General features: G+C 41.2%; 1 protein-coding gene across 3 annotated transcripts in view; it reads right to left on the reverse strand.

Annotated features, from left to right (window-relative positions):
- Window positions 1–1,698: 1,698 nt before the first annotated feature.
- The window catches only part of KDM3A (lysine demethylase 3A), a 56,597-nt gene continuing 38,931 nt past the window's right edge, over window positions 1,699–19,364 (reverse strand). For 2 of the 3 annotated variants that reach the window (XM_030564525.1, XM_030564526.1), the window contains exons 13-26: window positions 19,200–19,352; window positions 18,914–19,009; window positions 18,376–18,503; window positions 15,533–15,716; window positions 14,568–14,737; window positions 13,515–13,751; window positions 12,015–12,186; window positions 9,625–9,715; window positions 8,823–8,953; window positions 7,620–7,739; window positions 7,390–7,529; window positions 4,366–4,542; window positions 4,147–4,281; window positions 1,699–2,410 (exon numbers count right to left, since the gene is read on the reverse strand). In XM_030564525.1, the coding sequence (XP_030420385.1) occupies window positions 2,315–2,410; window positions 4,147–4,281; window positions 4,366–4,542; window positions 7,390–7,529; window positions 7,620–7,739; window positions 8,823–8,953; window positions 9,625–9,715; window positions 12,015–12,186; window positions 13,515–13,751; window positions 14,568–14,737; window positions 15,533–15,716; window positions 18,376–18,503; window positions 18,914–19,009; window positions 19,200–19,352 (2,030 nt within the window). In that variant the 3' untranslated portion in view covers window positions 1,699–2,314. Of the gene's footprint in view, window positions 2,411–4,146; window positions 4,282–4,365; window positions 4,543–4,966; window positions 5,031–7,389; window positions 7,530–7,619; window positions 7,740–8,822; window positions 8,954–9,624; window positions 9,716–12,014; window positions 12,187–13,514; window positions 13,752–14,567; window positions 14,738–15,532; window positions 15,717–18,375; window positions 18,504–18,913; window positions 19,010–19,199; window positions 19,353–19,364 lie in introns of those variants that run through there. The other variant, XM_030564527.1, reaches the window with a different exon arrangement.

Below are 19,364 nucleotides of genomic sequence, written 5' to 3' on the forward strand. Positions count from 1 at the left end.
TCCTGATGGACAAAGGAAGAAAAGTAAGAGGCCATTACCTTTCCTTTGCAGGAGGCTAATTTACCGTTGTGTCCAACATTAGAAAATACTGGCATTAGAAAAAGTTCAGAGAAGGGCAGCTAAAATGATTAGGGGGTTGAAATGGGTCCCATGTGAGGGGAGATTAAAGAGGCTAGGACTCTTCAGCTTGGAAAAGAGGAGACTAAGGGGGGGACATGATAGAGGTATATAAAATCATGAGTGATGTGGAGAAAGTAAATAAGAAAGTTTTTTACTTGTTCACATAATACAAGAACTAGGGGCCACCAAACAAATAAAAGGAAGTTCTTCTTCACACAGCACATAGTCAACTTGTGATACTCCTTGCCTGAGGAGGTTGTGAAGGCTAAGACTAACAGCGTTTAAAAGAGAACTGGATAAATTCATGGAGGTTAAGTCCATTAATGGCTATTAGCCAGGTTGGGTAAGGAATGGTGTCCCTAGTCTCTGTCTGTCAGAGGGTGGAGACAGATGGCAGGAGAGAGAGATCACTTGATCATTACCTGTTAGGTTCACTTCCTCGGGGGCACCTGGCATTGGCCACTGTCGCTAGACAGACCTTTGGTCTGACCCAGTATGGCCATTCTCAGGCTCTTATCTCTTTGAGAAACTGACAGTTCTCTTGCCCTCCTTTTTCCCTAAGGTCACATGGCAAGAAAAAATACCACCGGTTTGTTTGTTAAAATCATCTTTTATAAAGTCCATTTTCATAGTCTGTTGCTCTCACTCCTCCCTTTCAATAGGCTCAGATCTGTCATTTCATGATCACCTCAGGGTACAGGTGCATCAAGACTGGAATATATATGCACTGACAAACACTTGAAGAAAAAAAATGTTAAGAGCTGTACATGTATAGTTCATATTCCAAAGAGTTTACAATCTGAGCTCAAAACAGGTTGGGAAAAGGGATCAGTATAGAGACAGATCAGGGTGACAATAGGGATTAGTGCCATATTTTTTTCTACCACCAAAAGAAACCTGTTGGCAGAAGATGCAGGGTTAAAAATGAGGAGAGGGGAAGCAATTATTGGACAAAGTAGTGAGAACCTTAGTAGAAAAGCATTATGAACAGTAAGATTGAGTAGCTGAAGGGTTGCATGGAAGAAGAGGGATCAAGCAATTGGTAGTAGGGGCCCAAAGCCTGAGCTCCCGCCCAAGCCCAAAACTCTACACAGCAATGAACCAGCCCTGCAGTCTGGGTCCACCTGTGGGTTCTTTACTGTGTGGACATACCTCCTGAGGCTGCCTGCTCTTTTAAATACAGCCTTGAAAAGCACTTTGACGTGATCGAGTGTGGGCTAGAGAGTTCAGATCTCATTCTAATGCAGAGACTACCGTAACAGTATTGGAATAAGAATTTAAGAGTAGTTAAATTAAACTTCAGTGAATCAAGTTTGTAAAAGTGCTATTAAATGCAATTTAATTTCCAGTTGCCTAGGCTTTTAGTTCAGACCTTTTCTTTAAGCACAAGATAGCAGTTTCTACCCTGAAACACCTTGCTTTTGTATGCCTTTGTTGTTTTTAACTTAATAGCATTGTATTAGGGTAGTCAGTTTAGAGTTTGGAAGCGGAACACACTCTTAAAACAGAAGTAAGTGCTATATGTAGGATATTCACCATTAAAACCTGGAAAACAGAAAAGTGCAAATACCAGTTTAAGCTGGAAATCAAAGTTTCAATATGGTATTTTTTAATGAAAAATTGCCCTTTTCATTTTACATTTAGAAATGTAAATTCATTTAACTGAAGATGGTTAATCCCCATCCTTGTCAATATACACTAGCTTTAATACTATTTTTGATGCTAGTTCTGTATTAATGTAAAAACATAAGAACTGCACTCTCAGTACACTTACTGTTGGCTATTAAATCAAAACTTCATACTTCCTCCTGTTCCCAACCCCCAAAAGCAAATTACAAAAGCTGATGAGCTTTACATCATGTCTTAATATTTTTCAAATGAATAATTTGGAAATTTCCAGTGTACATATTTTCCCAAGTAAGGTCTACAGGAGGTATCTTTGTAGAGCTTGGAGAGCTTCTCTTTACAAAATTCTATTGCAAATGAGCATTCACAGTATATCAGAGTCTGTTAATATTACTACTATACATCTCAGGTTTGTAAACATTAGACGAATACATAGAACAAAGTACCATGACCCTCTGGTACTGCTGAAAGGAAGATGAGGTAACATTAATAAATCTCAGGGTCCACAGGAGGTCCTGATGGAATAGTTTACACTGCTGCCAATATTTTTCAGTTTCATAGTTCATGGTTAAGGCTTTCCACCTGATGGTTTGCTAAGGCTGGATTCATTAGCTCTCAGTATCCCAACTGCATCTTTAACAGCATGGTATATGACATTCTTCACCTAAAAGGAAAAGAAGTTAGCCACTTTAAAGAGGCAAAGCTAAAGCACTTATCTAGTCAGTCAGAAAAATTCTACATTTAGATTCTTGTACAGTGAAAAAGCTTTGACTTTTTCCAAAATAAGAGGCATCCATGAACTCCAACCACGTTTAAGACTATGTTCACAGTTTCAACAATTAACTGAAGGTTGGTGTAGCTTTATTAAAGTCCATTCTACATCTGTATGTGGCTATGTTTTGGTGTGTGAAATTAAGTGAAGTATGGCATCAGTTATAACTGGCTACTTGAGATATTTTCCTACGTATCAAACAATGACTGGATGATCCATGTTAATGACTGTTCTATATTTTGGCTTACCTAGTTATGTATGGTACTGAACTGAATCCGCATGCGAACCCAATGGTGTATTGTAGGTATGGCTAGAGTTAAGGCTGCATAGTGCTTGTTCAGCATGAGGATGGAGGTAGACAGGCTATGGATGGTGGAGGGGGAACAGCTGAGACGGAGATGGCAACTGATGAAAGGAGTGTAGGTGCAGTTGAATAATAACTGATTTTCAGAGTTGTGCTGTGCAGTGCAATCTAGCAACCATTACTTCAAGTTAAAGTTCTTGAGGGTGGAAATGTCCCAGGTTTAATAATTCTATCAATGCTATATTTCCCTCTTCCAGAACCCTCAGGTCTCTCCCCCAACAGTTCCATTGGCTAATCTCAGTGCAACTCCATTAGGTTATTTCAAACTAGAGAAATTACTGTCATTTTTAAAAGTTCAAGACTGGCTTATGATCATATCACAAAATGTGAGTTTGGTGAGAGACTGGTCTGGAATTAGGGGACACTGTAGTTCTTTAGCTACATGAAACCAAAAAATGAGGAACAGGGCAAAATTTTAAAAAGGACACAACCACCACCACCACCACACACCTCAGTAAAGGATTTACTGAAAGTTATACAGAAAATTCAATTACTTCTGAAGAGTTATTTTTCAGAATTTGGTTTTAATTTTTTTTTAAATCATTCTGTTAACATGCTAAGTCAGGGGTCAGCAAACTTCTTGGCCCAAGGCATGTGGCAGGCCATAAATGCTCACGAAATTGGGGGTTGGGATGCGAAAGGGGGTGTGGGCTCTGGGGTGGGGCTAGGAAAAAAAAGAAAAAAGAAAAAAGTACAGGGTGTGGGAGGGGGCTCTGGGTGGGGGCAGGCTCTGGGGTCAGGCTGAGAATGCAGGAGGGTGCTCTGGGCTGGGACTGAGGGGTTCAGAGGGTGGGAGGGGAATCAGGGCTGGGGCCGAGGAGTGCAGGCTCTTGAGGTTGCTTACCTCAAGCAGCACCCAGAAGCAGCGGCATGTCCCTCCTCCAGTTCCTATGTGGAGGCACAGCCAGGCGGCTCTGCGCGCTGCCCCATCTGCAGGCGCTACCCCTGCAGCTCCTGCTGTCTGTGGTTCCTGGCCAATGGGAGCTGTGGGGGCGGCGCTTGGAGCAGGGACAGTGTGCAGAGCTTCCTGGCTGGCCCCATGTGTCGGAGCCAGGTGGGGGACATACACTGCTTCCAGAGCCATGCAGAGTGAGGCAAGCCCCCAACCCCGCTGCCTGGCGCGAGCTCGAGGGCTGAATTAAAATGTCTGGAGGGCCGGATGCGGCCTCCAGGCCATAGTTTGCCCACCCCTGAGTTAAGTGCAACTCAACACAACAACATTGATATACAGTTGCTACTAAACCATGAAAAATTGGTAAGTTACCTGCAGTTTATCTTCATGGTTCGTATGCGTATGTGACAGGTATCTGAATTCCTGAGTGAGCCAAAAGCAATGTTTGACATGCTCTGGAGAAACAAAATCTTCTGCTACTTTAATACAACTGTATAAGTTATGAACCTGAGAGAGTGAGAACAAAAATATATCAGTCACATGTCTAGAAGTCTGAAATTATCAATCAATAATAGCATCATTGGTTCTTGCCTGATGCGGTGCTCCTGCTGGAATGAAAACTACATCTCCTAGAAACTGCACGATAGCCCAGCCTTGAACTCCATATTCTTGATGAAGACGTTTTCTCAAAGATCTGTCCAAGTACCAACTCTGATCATGAATTGGATCATGATCGACAGGGTTCTCTTGACCTTGCTCTTCCGAGACCTGAAAAAACAAACAAACAGTCACAATATGACAGTGACTATCCAAAAAGATGTCAAATACTGTATCAATGTGCACTTGTTGTGTTTGACAAAGCCAAACCATTTAGTAGTTGACCTGTGTATTTCTGTGTTCCATTTTCATAGCTGGTACTGTAATTGAAGTTTTATCATCCAGTACTTTAAGCGCTCTAAAGGCTACCACCATAGTTTATTTAATAATACAGAAGATTTGGTATTCTTACGGCACTTTGCAAGCATTTGCTAACGATCTTCACTACGATTCTGTGACAAGGATAAGTATCTCATTTACAGACAGCCCCTCTGCGTCCTTCAAGTGACTTGCACAAGGTCACAGAGGGAGCCAGTACAACAATGGGATTAGAGGTTTTGTACTACAAAGTAAGATATTATGTCCTGTAATCTACCTTTCTCTTTGGTCTTCTCATACAAATATTTAAGGTAGAGCAATGCACTGTTTTGTAAGGTCATCTGAAACAAAGTTGAAGTATTAACTTCCCAGGCAGAAGCAGTGTACTTATTTGCCATTAACTTCCCTTAAACCTAGCTGTTGTACCAGCCCTCTAGTCCCTACTAATAAGACTGTCAGAGATCCCCACATTCACATCTCTTATGAATAAAGACAGTGTGTAGGTTTATCAGCAGTTTATTTGTCCAAGAGAACAGCTTAGAACCATCATCAGAATTTGGCAGTTTCACTCTTCCAAGGTCTCTCCCTCACCTCCCAAGACATACACTTTCCAATCACTTGGCTGACTCAACCACCTCCCTTTTAAATGCTTTCCATCTGGTTTACTTTTATTCCCATTACCAAACAGGATTACACCTAGAATTTAACCCAATTAATAAGCCACCTTGCAAGGCCTACACAAAGTCCTGATATGCAGAAACAAAGTTCTTCAGTCTGTATTATTTAATTATCCATTCCAGTGTTAATCTCACCCATCTTGTGTTGGTGAGAGAAGCTTTTGAGCTTACACAATGCTCTTCTTCAGCTATGGGAAACACAGAGCAGGTCTACACTACAAATTTGCCGTTGTGCCGCTACAGCTTCTCGTGAAGATGCTCCAAGCGCTCTCTTGTCGGCTCAACTCCACCTCCACAAGAGGAGGTAGCTTGTCGGCGGGATAAACTCTCCTGCCAACATAGATCTTTCAAAATTGGGGGGTTAAGGTCAGTATAAGTACATTGCTCAGGGATGTGGATTTTTCACACCCTTGAGCAACATAGTTATGCCGAAATAAGTGCGTAGTGTAGACCTGGCCTCATTCAGTGCTGAAGCTTAATACAAGGCAGAACAGAAAAGAGGGAGGTTGTTAGTGGGTTATAGATTGTTGTAATAAGCCATAAATCCAGTGTGTATTCAGTCAATGATTTTTAGTGTCTAGCAAAGTTATGAATCTAAGCTCCCCAGCTTGTCTTTTGCAAGTGTTGTGTGGGTTTCCTTTGCGGACGAGGACTGATAAGTCAGATATAGTGATCACTTTGGAGATGTGTGTGTGGGGGGGGGTGAAGTGTTCACCCACAGGTGATAGGGTGTTTTTCTGTTTTATTGTTTTTCTGTGGAAGTTCATTCAAGAGCATAGTGACTGTCTGGTTTCACCCACACAGTTGCTATTAGGACACTTAGTTCACTGGATGAGGTACACCCTGAGTTGGGATAGGCACGTGCAGTACTCATGGACCTTGAAAGGTGTGTTGTGGGAGGGTGTGGACCATTGTAGCAGTGGATGAGTGTGCAGGTTTTGCATCTGTTGTTCTGGCAGGGTCTGGGACTGACAGCTACAAACGCCCCTCTCTCCAGTTTTAATTCTTTACATATCAGCTAATGGCAGACTTAAAAGCTGACCAGTTTTTAAGATGCTTAAAGGTTATAATGTATTCAAGCTACACTGTAGTAGTCAAGAGGGTGGAGCCTGGCTACTGAAACTCTTGCCTAAAGTGTCAGTTTAAGGTCATATCTCCATCCTCACACAGTGCCATAAATTCAGGATCCACTGAAAACATGGTATAAAAAACACAAAAAAGACACTCAGATTTCCTTTATCCTACCTCCTGGGCTAGTTTCTACTCTCTCCTCTGCCCCCACTGCTCATCTACCACCAGATTCTTCTAACTCATCACACAATCTGGCCATTCTTGGTGCAAGAGCCCCTGCAGCACATGCCACATGAAATGAAAGTCAGATTAAGGCCAAAAACGAAAATTGTGATCTAGTTTAACCTTGAGCATAACTATTAGGACTTCCCTCAATCAGTTACTGATTCAGCTGTAGTTGAACTACAGCATCTCTTTGGATATTATTTTAAATCTTGATTTTAAAATTCTCAGTAATCAATAATCCACTACAACCCTGAGTTAAATTGTTCCAATTACTAAACTAACAAAATCCAGCTATTTTGCTGAGGAAAAAAAAGAAGTTTGATTATGAAGTTCTACAGAACCTGCTGACATTCCTGCTCCTTGGCAACCTGCCACAGACTGCCTTAGAGTTGGAGACACCAAGGCTCCCAGCAGGTTGGCTGCCTCAGAGCCAAGGCTGCATTCCCTCTTGCAGAAAATTTCCAAGTGTTTGTTTTGTGTTCCAAATTAAAACTAAACCAAAATTTCACTTTCAAAATATCAAAATTCTCCATGAAAGGGAGTTCTCTGCCCAGTTCTATTAGTTACTCTCAATTAAAATTTGCATTTCTTTTTAACCTTAGTTTTGTCTGGCTTCCACTTCCAGCCATTGGATCTTGTTAGAGTTTTGTTAGATTGAAAAGCACTTTATCATCAAATCTCTGTTCCCTCATGTGTAAGTTTGTTTCTAAGCATAACATTAACCTACCTTTTTAAGGAATTCACGGATCTTCTCTGTATCTTTAGCAGCATAAATGTGCCATAGAGCACCAGGTTTCTCTTGACTTTCTATAAAACGCTTAATTGTCAACTCATCGGAATCGCCATCTTGTATAGTTTTAAGCACTTCTGTTGCAAAACAAAGAGTGAACGCATAATTACACTGAAGGGCTTTACCTCTGATTACACAGGGATGATCTCAATGAGCAAATGTTTTACCTTCTTCTTGATTGACCTGCCCTTTTGGTATGCCCACATAAACCATAACATTAGCTGCATCAGACACATCTAAATGGAGGTTTGTTGTGCCATACTTCCTATCTTCTGGTGTAATTAAACCTGGAAAATTTAAATATATGCAAAATATTTGTAGGCCAATAACAAAATATGCACTATAAGAAGCAGTTTTATTTGAAAAGTAATGTTTACAATGTTTGTTAACATGATTACAGTATCAGTTTTTTTCTTTTTTCTTTTCCCCTCCAGAGAGTCAGAATTCCAGACTGGCCTCTCTATTGACTTGTAACCATAAAAAATATACAATTTCAAAATAGGCTTATAGCCGAACACACTGTAACTGTTGCCTTCATGCCTAACATGAGGGGGAAGGGATAACTCAGTGGTTTGAGTGTTGGCCTGCTAAACCCAGGGTTGTGAGTTCAATCCTTGAGGGGGCCACTTAGGAATCTGGGGCAAAAATTGGCTCTGCTAGCTAGTGAAGGCACGGGGCTGGACTCAATGACCTTTTAAGGTTCCTTCCAGTTCTAGGAGATAGGATTCTCTCTTTCATTTATTTATTTATTAAAACATGGCGAAAATGTACAGAAGCCATGCTCAAGACTTACTAGTATAGGGTTTCTATAGCCATGTAGGCCAGTATGAGTCTTAGAAACAATCCCGTTCCCGTGGCTATACTAGCAACTCCCATAATGAAAAATTTGTCAAGCATGGCTCTGAAAGAACCATGTCTGAGAGCTGTTTTAACACATGTCAAGGAAAAAAGGGCTGAGAGAGAGATTAAAAAGGGAGGCTATGGCTCAGAGGAAAAGGAGCTCCCAAAAGATTGGGCAGAAGTAGTGGGCACAAGTAGAACAAGCAAATATCCATGGAGAGCTGCAATAAAGTAACAAAGAACATCAGATATGTCATTAAAAGGACAGTGGAATGAATGCACCGAGGTGCTTGAGAACTAAGGACAAAACTGACTACATAAATAGAAAGAGCTCAACTGATGGATGTTGACAGTAACTTGTCTGAGCAATGCTAGTTCTTACAAAAGGGAACCAAGATCAAACACCTCATTTGGATTGACAGAACAACTAATCTGATGGTCTGTGATTACAGGTCTGCACTTAATTCTGAAGTTAACATTTACTGGAATATATGGAAAGTATGAGCTACAAAATTAACAGGATTACTTACCGTATGCATTGTACATTTTAGGACCTAAATCTGGTCGAACAAAATAGTTCGGAAGTCTGGAGGCAAGGTTGAGTTTACCATCTCTTCTAGTGTACTCTGGCAGTGGAATGTTATTCATCAGGTCATCAAACCTACGGTAATACAACTCCATTAATATTAGGCAACAGTATAAAATATTTGAAGGAGAGATTTATTAAAATTACTATAACCAACATTATTTTCTCTCTCAGCCAAGGGGCATAATTCTTTCATCATCTTTCTAATGGGAAAACAGGAGAACAGCTAGAGAAGACATAGAAACATAGATATGTGAAGTTTAAGATGTACGTTAGTATAACTACTAATATTTTGAACAATGAAGCCCCTAACATCAACTAATTGGCCAATTATCTCTACTGTCACTAAGTACAGTATGCAAGTTAGGCAAGGCATGGATGAAATTTGGCCCAGAGCTTAAACTTGGCAAAAAAGTACACTTTGACAGGACCTAAAAACCAAGAGAAGTGTTATGGATTTTTTTCCTTTTTTGAAGTCTAAACTTTAACAATCATCAGCAGCAAAGGATTAATTTATTTAGATGTAAATGCAACCTATTGTATTGTCATGAGCATCTATAGCAAAACTTATTTCTCAAACACCCAACCATACCAAGGGTCTCACAGAAACAGATGTCGTTTATGCATACACGACAGTCACTGCTCAGAGCTGAATCAGGTGTTTCAGAGTTCAATAGCATTTGTGATTTCTGTGATCTCTTTGGTGTATCAACCATGCAAGGAATAGTTTTTGCATAAGTTCATACCGAGATGGCATCATGTCTCGGAAGTCTTCTCCTGGAGGCCAATCCTTCAGCTTCAACACCATTGGCTCTCCTCCTTCTGTTTTAAGACGGCCTATGATTAACGGTTCACAGGTATCAGTTACTTATAACTTGTACTTTCTATAATAGAAAATCTGTCCAAAGGTGTCCGGTCTCACACATTACAAGCACACTGTAGCCACAAACATTTATGCAAAACTAGGGCCCTGTTTTTTCCTAGAACAATGTAATCTGGAAAATTCCTTGACTTGTGTCCCAGAAAAAGTAGTTTCTTACAACAGCAACTGGTTCTTCCAGAAACTGGGTGCGTCCTCCCTATCCATCCAATCCCTGCTGCAGTTTAAATTCAGAAATCTTCAGGAAATCAGTGGCTATTGTGACCTCTCAGCAACCTCTCTCAGTATCAGACACTTTGAACAGAGGTTAGAAATGTACTGTCCAGCTCCCATTGCTTAAGTTTCTTCCCTCAAGTACCACAGAAAAATATCCAGCCCACCAGCCATTTTAATCTGGTCTTTGACCTTCTGCTCGGGAGCAGGGTCTGGGGCTTGCCCCGCTCCGGCACTCCAGCTGGGGAGCAGCATCGGGGGCCAGTTCATGCGGCTCCCGGAAACTGCAGCATTTCCCCTCCTCCACACCAGGGCAGCCAGGAGGCTCCGCTCTGCATGCTGCTCCCACCCCAAGCGCCACCTCTGCAGCTCCCATTGGCCAAAAATGGCAGTCAATAGGAGCTGCAGGGGCAGTGCCTGCGGATGGGGCAGCGCCTGTGGATGGAGCAGCAGGAACCAAAGCCATCTGGTCATGCCTCTGCGTGTGGGGGTGGGAGGGGAAGAGAGGAGGGACATGTGCCACTGCTTCTGGGAGCTGCTTGAGGTAAGCATTGCCTGGAGTCTGCACCCCTGCTCTCCCCTGTGCCCCAACCCCATACCCCAGTCCTGCTCCGCCTCCCACCCTCTGAACCCTTCAGTCCCAGCCCAAGCATCCTCTTACACCCTAAACCCCTCATCCCCAGCCCCACCCAAGAACCTGCACCCCCAGCAAGAGCCCTCACCCCCCTCCATGCCTCAACCCCCTATCCCAGCCTAGAGCCCCCTCCAACCCTCTGAATCCTTCGGTCCCAGCCCAGAGTGCCATCCTACACCCCAAACCCCTCATTCCAGCCCCATCACACAGCCTGCACTCCCACTCAGAGCCCTCCGCTCCCCCCCCCCCCCCGCAGCTCCAGCCCAGAGCCCCCATCTGCACCCTGACTCATTTCTGGCCCCACCCTGGAGCCCACACCCCCCCAGCTAGAGCCCTCACCCCCTCCTGCACCCCAACCTGAATGCTCACAAAACTGATGGCCCACCATAAAATTTCTATACTCAGATGTGGTCCTTGGGCCAAAAAGTTTGTCCACCCTTGTAGTAGGGCAAACTAATCAGTGTTTAACAATGTCTAGCCCAATGCACTTTAGATAAACTGAGAGGCGATGCATTCCCTTTACACTGAATAAGGGCTACTAAAATTGCTTTAGTCCTATTCAAACAGCAAAAGTAGAAGATCCCTGAATCCTTCTAACATTTAATGTATAAGTCTAGTTTCCCACAGGTGAGAAGGTGGTCTTAGGAAGAACACCTGGAGAGGATAGTCTGATTCATGAGGAATTCAAGATACTACTTCTGGTATCAATCCAAGATGAGGCCACAGGACAACTTAATCACTATGGAAACTGAAAAATTAAAAAAGTTAGCCATTATATAAAGCTTGTCTTGCACTTCTCAGAGTAGTAATTCCCATTAGAAGTGCAACATGTGGAATAAAAAGAGTTCTCTAGGGGGTTCAAAAAGCCAATTCAACCATTCTGTTAGCATCAACATTTAAAATTTTATCATCCAGATTCTACTCAACTGGTAAAGCAGTCGAAGGATGTATGTTAGGCTATGGGGAGTACTCAAACTTCTTTGAAGTGTTTCCCCAAAGAGACAGACAGACAGACAGACACACACTCTACCAGAGAGAGTCGGAAAAAAGATGCTGAAGAAAGAGCCCTCAAAAGGAGATTTTGAGGAAACATCTTCTTAGTACAGAGGACTAGGAACAATGTCAGTGCATTTCACAAGGTGCACCTGTAAAGAGCACTGACTTGCATCCTGCACTGGGGCATGGGGGCGATGAAACATTTGCCAAAACTCAAACTTGGAACTGTTGGGTTTCCCAGACTTTTCCAAGCCAGAGAGAACAGCATATTCCCATTACAGAGATGTCACAGATAAAAAAGTCTGCCATTCTGTAGTAAAGCAAGCAATAAGAATTGAAAGCAGGATATTTTCTTCTGTTTGCCATATTTGTTAGTAGCCAAAACAGAATACAAGTGACTTCACATTGCATACTTGGAATATCTTCAAATCCATCCCAGAAGTCTCCTACTGTAGCTCCTGTGATAATTTCATTGGTTCTGCAATTAACCAGATCTACTTCCTGTTGGCCAAACTCCTTCCTGAAGGATTCAGGTTTCCAAAGCTCTGCATTTAGTTTGTGATGCACTCCAGACACCATCACAGGCTAAAAGACATATGAATTAGAGAAAATTAAAGCCTCTTTAAACACAGAATATTTTAAGATTTAATAAGCATTTCTGCAGGACCTCATCATACAGGAATTATAATGGCAACGTCAGAGATTATACCAAATTTAGCAACAAAAAATTGAAAATATTTTTTAAAATAACTATACCTTTTCTATAACATCTTATTTATAGTGTTGCTGAGGATACGGGGATCTCATGAAGATACACTTAGTAGAATTTACAATGCCTTTCCATTATTTAGGCTGCCATGCTAGACTTATGTAGTCTGTACATTTTATAATAAAAGCTGCTTTGTAGTTTGAAATCTTATCCATTCTTGGGGGGTGGGGCGGGCCTGAAGGAGGAACCAGTAGCAACAAAGCTGCTAATTCATTCATATGCTGTACTTTCAGAAGTTAAGTTGTAGTTTCTAAAGCTTACAAAAACTTCAAATGTATTAAGTTGCCTGGAAAACAGAAGTAGTAAATCTTTCGCACATTTTAACTCTCAACTGGAAAAAGTATGTTCTGTTAGAAGACAAAATAAATAAAAGTTGGCCACAAGACAATGACAGAGATCACCACTGCTAAGTGAGCAGTTTTTCATAATTGACTTTGGGTGTCAACTCCCAGGCAGCTTATGAACATGACATGGTGGGTATTAAGGGTGCATAATCCACTCCCCAATAGAGGTTTACATATAGTTTTAGAGACAGCTGCTGTGCTGTCCTGTCCCTGTAAATCAAAGAAGTTGTGATGGACACCTATCTGGTACAAGAAAGCCAGAGTCACAATAGGAGCCACCAATATATCCCAGCAAGAGGTATTAAAATGCACAGAAGTAGTACTTTACACAGTTTATCCTCTTCTATGCAAGGAGCTCAGCATTAATGAACTCACTCAACACTCATGTAAGGGAAGCAATTATGGATAATCATTCTCCTCTAAACAGACAATGAAATGAAAGCAGAGTGATTCTGTGACCACGTCATTTGTCAGTGGCAAAGCTAAAAGAAGTCTGAAGTCCAGTCCCACCCTGCTTTAATAATTAGATAATAATCCATGGTGGCTCTCTGGCACAGTAGCATGCCATACCTTGCATTACTAACTGGAAATTATAAATCAATCTCAGAACCAAGGCTGAATGTCCAGCTGTATGCTCTGCCACTAGAGAGGATCTTCTAAATATAGAATAGATGTTTTCTGTTGACTAGTGCTCAGATACCACAGCTATAAGGGCCATTATAAAAATCTACATAGTCTGTATTAGCCCATTAAGGATAATGTCAGTGTGCAGGAAACAAAAAACATCTTGAGGAAAATACCTGTCCCTGCTTCCAGCATTCCCTAAAGACATTCCAGTTACTCGCATTGTTGGGATCCTGAAGACACAGCAAGCGGTTATCACATAACCAATAGTGAGGTGTATCAAAGCCCAATATGGTAGGCTTTATAGTTAATCCTTGAGGTTTCTTAGGCAAATCTGAGAGAGTTCTACTTTGCACCAATGATGCAAAAATGTCATCAAGGATTTTGGGAGTGCTCTTGAGCCCACTTTCTGTCTGAATTTAGAGAGAGAAGAGAAAGTGGATGTTAATATAGGCTTTTGTTACAGTCATATGTCAAGATGCCATTTGTTCTGCAGAGGTTTTAATAAGTTATGCAACACTCCTATTACATATTTTTGCCACCAACTGCTTCCTTTTCACTTCAGCCCATGTTTATATTATGTAGGGATAATAATCTCCTTATAGTTTATGCTTAATTAAGTAAGTGACATAGCTTTATACTAAAATACTGTAGAAAGACTTGCTGTTATTTATAACTTGTGCAAACCCGCTGAAGAAGATGGAGCATGGCTCCTAGTTAGGATTATTTTTAAAGTTAGTGATCTGAAATCAGTGAGATTGCATTTCTGAAGCCCCGGTTAAATATTTCCCCCACTATTTCAAAATTAGTTACACACTGGGTTTACTTCACCCTGTCCCCCCAGGTGTGAATTAATTTGCACTTCATGCATCTGGAAAAAAAAATCCACTTGATGAAGCAGCAGCTTTAAACTCTAGCTGGGGGTCATTTAGGAGCACTCCCGGAGGCTACCAGGGAAGTAAACCTGCTGGATGCTCTGACTGCAGCAGACAGAGTAAGGGTAGCTGCCAAGCTTATGCCATTGTGGTACTACTGCATGCAGGCTATAAGTAGGCACCTCCATGCCTCTGACGGAAGCCAGACAATGAAACTGCCTTCCTCAAGAAAATATATTTGTGTATTTAATTTGGCACATGCCTGGTGAAATGGTTCCTATTCACTATACATTTCCAGAAGAGTTTGGCTTTAAAACCACAGTAAGAAATAGCACTGCAAAAATTCTCATATACCTTTCCTCCAGAAGAGTTCAGCAGATTCCTCAAGAAACCTGTGTTGTTGTTGCTCACAGGTGTTAATATTGCACTGTTGAATGTCTGCAGGGATGTAGGGGGTTTAGTGAAAATGGGGAAGGTCTGAAGAGGTTTGTTTTCATTCTTTAAAGTGGAGGTGAGAAGTTTATCTGAAATGGACAGGAAAAAACTCCACTGATAAACTGAACCAATGTAGGTGTGTTCTGGAGTTTGAAGCAGTTTTATGTAAATAAAAAAAAAATAACTTGTGAAGATGGCCAATATATTCCATTTAAAGCCACCTTTGAGTCACACATTTCAACTATATTCATTAAAAAAAATACTATTCCTTTTGGAGGTGATATTTTCCCCCTTATGTAGTTTTAAAATTTAAGAACACAGATACAGACAAAACTCTGTGGATGAAATGTAAACAAGTCCAGTATCAACAAATATTTTGCCTATTGCCAATCTAACAGGATCACTAGACTCTTCAGACTTTAAGACATTAGGCTCCTTTTGTGGGGGATCTGTTCTCTTCCCCGAACTGGCACCATATTTGAAGTGACACATTTTTACTTATTCCTCAGAAGTCTTCATTACTTCCTTCCAATGTATTGATACAGAGTACTACAGTCTAGCGAGTGGATTTTCACCAGTATATAAGCAAGTTAGGTACCTAGTGTGCTTAGGCAGTTTTGAAAAATCCAGTGCCACGGGTGAAGTTTTCAAAAATGCCTAAATGACTGAGGAACTTAGTTTCCATTTTCAAAAACGACTTAGGTGGTTAGACATTTTAAAATTTTTACCGAAAATAAACCAGGTAAAAAGACTTTTGTGTATTAAACTCTTATACCAGTAGCCAGCCACCATAACCCCCACCCCATTCCACAGATGTCTCTGATATTATACATTTTTAATTAGATAGTAGCAGTTAAAGGTTGTTTTTCATATATGACATTTACCTTTATTTTCTTTATTTAAGTTTCCACTGGTTAGGTTAGCCAGCCAACTTAAGGAAGGAGAAGTATTTACTGAAGAGACTGGTTTACTTCCAAGTGTTGGTTTTACAGGAGAATCACAGCTAGTGGCTAATGGGTTTAGGACAAAATTATGCTGAAGTGTGGATTTCTCTCCGGGGATTAAACTCTGCAAGACAAGTTGAAGACTTATAGAAACCAAAGATACTTAAGTGGCTTGCCCAAAGTCACAGAGGAAGTCTATGGAGGAACAGAGATAGCAACCTAGCCCATTACTTAACATATTTTATTTGCATCTGTTATTGACACCTTAGAGCAGTTTTCAACCGGCCTGCCTACCAGACATCAGCAGTTTTGCCCTGTTCCCCACTAGGGGCTCTGCTTTAAGGATAGCCCACTCCTCTGCTCCAATGCCACCCTGGGCTCCCAGCAGCTGCAGCCCATGTGCTCCCCTGTAAATGCCTGTTGTTCCACTTCTGAGCATATGCACCTCAGGCCAGCACCTGCCAGCTTGGAGGATCCTCTGCTGCCAGGGAGGAAAAGGGCCTGCCTGGCAGGGAGCACTAGGGCCAAAGACACCAGAAGCTTGGGTGAACTGGATGGGGCCGGGGCAGGAGGAGAATGCCTTTACAACAGGACCCCTAGTGGGGAGCAGGAAGGAATAGATGCCAAGCGGACCAAATGGAAAGTCCTCACCTGCAGCTTCAGCACCTATACTCCCCTGACAGGCAACCACTTTCCCTTCACAGCTGCCAAATATCCTCTGACCCCATAGGTGCTAGGCCTGGGCAAAAGGGGCTCAGAGGCAGGTCAGCACATTGATGCTGCAGCCAGAATTGGGCAGGGGAACACAGGGCTGGAGTGAATAGAAGCCCAGGGTAGACCCTGAGCTAAATAGTAGGGCCTTCCTTACAGCACAGCTTCCAGAGGGGAGCACGAGCTGGACACAGGCGGGAGGGGGGAAAAGACAGCAAAGGCTCTGGAGGGAGTCACCCATTGCTTCCCTGGGCCTCCCACACTGCCCCTTGCTCAAACTGTACCAGGGAGGCTCCCCTCTCATGCAGTTACTCCTCCATCCTCAGGGCCCAAAATCCTGAATACTCAAGTAAGCACGGAGGACCCAATGCTCATTCAGATGAGGATTTTCGGCTAACTGAATATCAAACATTTCCACTTCAGCTGGGTGCAAAACTTTCACTCCCAACAGAGTATCACTAAAATTAGTGACTAAAAGGTTTCACTGTGAAACTACAGCTAAAAATATAATTTCCTTTCTCTGACTACCTAGTTATCAGATGTCCCTCAAGCCATACAGATAAATGGATTTCACCTACATTTATTCTAGAAACTTTTCATTTACATTTTAACACACGGAAACTAGTCTATTGATACACTTTGACATACAGTGGTACACTTTTAATCAGGCACTTAATTATTTGCTTATGCAACATAAAGCATGTCAATAACTGACATGCTTTCACTAGTGTGCAAACACCCGAGGAGCCCTTTGGTCTGCCAAGATTTGGACATCACCTTATCCGGCCAGACAGAAAACAAATACACTTCCCTAGAGTATTAAGGCTAAAATAATTTTTTGAAGTTCACACTGCTTTTAAGTTTAAAAATGAAGTCTGACCTATTTTAATACTTGCTTGCAGAAGCCATAATTTAAGTATGGCCTTCTGCCTACCACATCCTCAAAAACAAAGGCCAGACAACCCACTGAAATCAACGGAACTATGCTGATTTATACCATTTGTGGAGCTGCCTTTGGTAATTTTTTTTTTGGGGGGGGAGGTGGGGTGGGATGGAGAACACTAATGTTATCATCAACCCTGCCAATACGTTACAGTGGAAATTGTTTCATCATCAACCCTGCCAATACGTTACAGTGGAAATTGTTTCACAAGTCCAATTAGCAATAAAAACATGATAAATTTAAATATTTCATATGTAGTATGGAAACAACTCAGCTTTCAGAAGGGCACTGCCAAAAAGGAAGCATTTCATTTATCCCAAGTACCTGTAAGTGTTTGTTAAAACTTACCAATAGAGTACTAAAAAATTCTATAATGTAATTAAAAAGGGACTCTAGCTTTGTGGATTTTGTTTACAATAAGATGGTTACGTTTTCATAAACAGAAGCTAAATTTTAATTATAGGAAAGCTCTCTCATATCATAGCCATTAAGACTTAGTTATCTAGTTAGTCTAAACTTCTTGTTAGATACTCCACTACTGGAGTTTCATAAGGCATACGAGAATCCTTGAAGAAACATTTTCATATCTTCCAGGAATTTAAACAGATTTAGTATTTTTAAGAACTCCGAACTTCCTCTGAACCGCTTATTTTCTCTAGATTTAACCTACTCTGTTGCATTATTTTGTCATTAAGTCTCCAAGACTCAAAGAATTTCCTCTCTTCTGTTTCTGCACCCCACCACATTCCCTCACCCTTCCAGTCTAGAAAGGTCTTGAAAATCTCTTTTCTTCAGTACAATCCTCCTTTTCCTTTAGCAGTCAGTCGAAGAGAGCCACAGAGTGCTCAGTGCTTTTCAAGAATTGGACACCTATTTAAAAAACTGGGTCCCTATAAACAGACACCTAAGCATTTAGCTAGTACATTTAAGAAAGTTGAACCAGTAAATATGCACACACACATTAATATTGCATAGATCCCATAGGATGGGATTTCAGAAGTGGTTAGTGTTGAAATCAGTTATCAGTGAGACTTTAATGGGAGCAGAGTCAGGCCAACACTGAGCACTTTTGAAAGACTCAATTGTTTCTCAAAATAGCTGTATATATAGTGTGTGAGAGTGGCAATACCTGTTTTGGATCCTCCTTCAGATTTGGTTTTGATAGGGCCTTTAACTGCTTATTCGCACAAGGACAGTTTGCCTTTATTCCCCATTTTGCTCTTACGGAGTGAACAGTGTCACCAACATCATAGAGAGCTAAATGAGAAGAATCAGTAATGAGCTCATATCAAAATGAAACCTACAGACTATCAAGATTCAATGTGAGTACACTACATAGCTAAAAGACAGTTGGTGATACATCAGTTTAACTCACGTTTTATTTTGTGTGAAGTATTTAATATTAAGTACAGAAAGTAACACCAGCAAAACAAAATGCAGAGTTAGTTTTTAAACACTCCTTCTTGGTAAACTGGCTGAACAATTTTATTACTCAAATCATTTTATTTTATCCTAGTCCATGGGGAAGCATTCTGGATTAGATCCAATGCCTACTGAAGTCAGTGGAATCTTTTTCATTCAACAAGCATTGGATCAGGCCCTATATGAGTGAACAACAGAATACTTGGTACTGTATGCATGTATTTCCACAGTAATTATTAGAATACCTTTTCCAGGAATTATCTGTGTAGGCATTAAGTTCTCCGGTTCATGTAACTGACCCTTCACACATTTAAGCCAGGAGAAAGTATCAGCTGCAACATCTGCAAACAATCATTTTAAATGACTAATTAATGTATTCAGTCTCTGAATAGCTACTTTTTTGTCTTTCAATAATTTCAAAATACACGTTTATAAAAAGAGCTTTACAATAAGCCTATTCATTCATTCATTAACATAATAGTTCAACAATTTAAGACATTTTTAAGAAAGTTGGACACTACACATTCTCACCTTCACGTATGCTTTTCTTTTTCATCCTGTAACAATCTACACACACTCCAAAGCCACACTTGGGGCAAACCCAGTGAAGATTGAATATCGTGGTGTCACACACATCACACATTTCTCGAACTCCTCGAACTGCACGTTTCCAGGCTACTTGTCCTATGGTAATTG

The sequence above is a fragment of the Gopherus evgoodei genome, chromosome 5, assembly GCF_007399415.2.
Source record: "Gopherus evgoodei ecotype Sinaloan lineage chromosome 5, rGopEvg1_v1.p, whole genome shotgun sequence".
NCBI lineage: Eukaryota > Metazoa > Chordata > Testudines > Testudinidae > Gopherus > Gopherus evgoodei.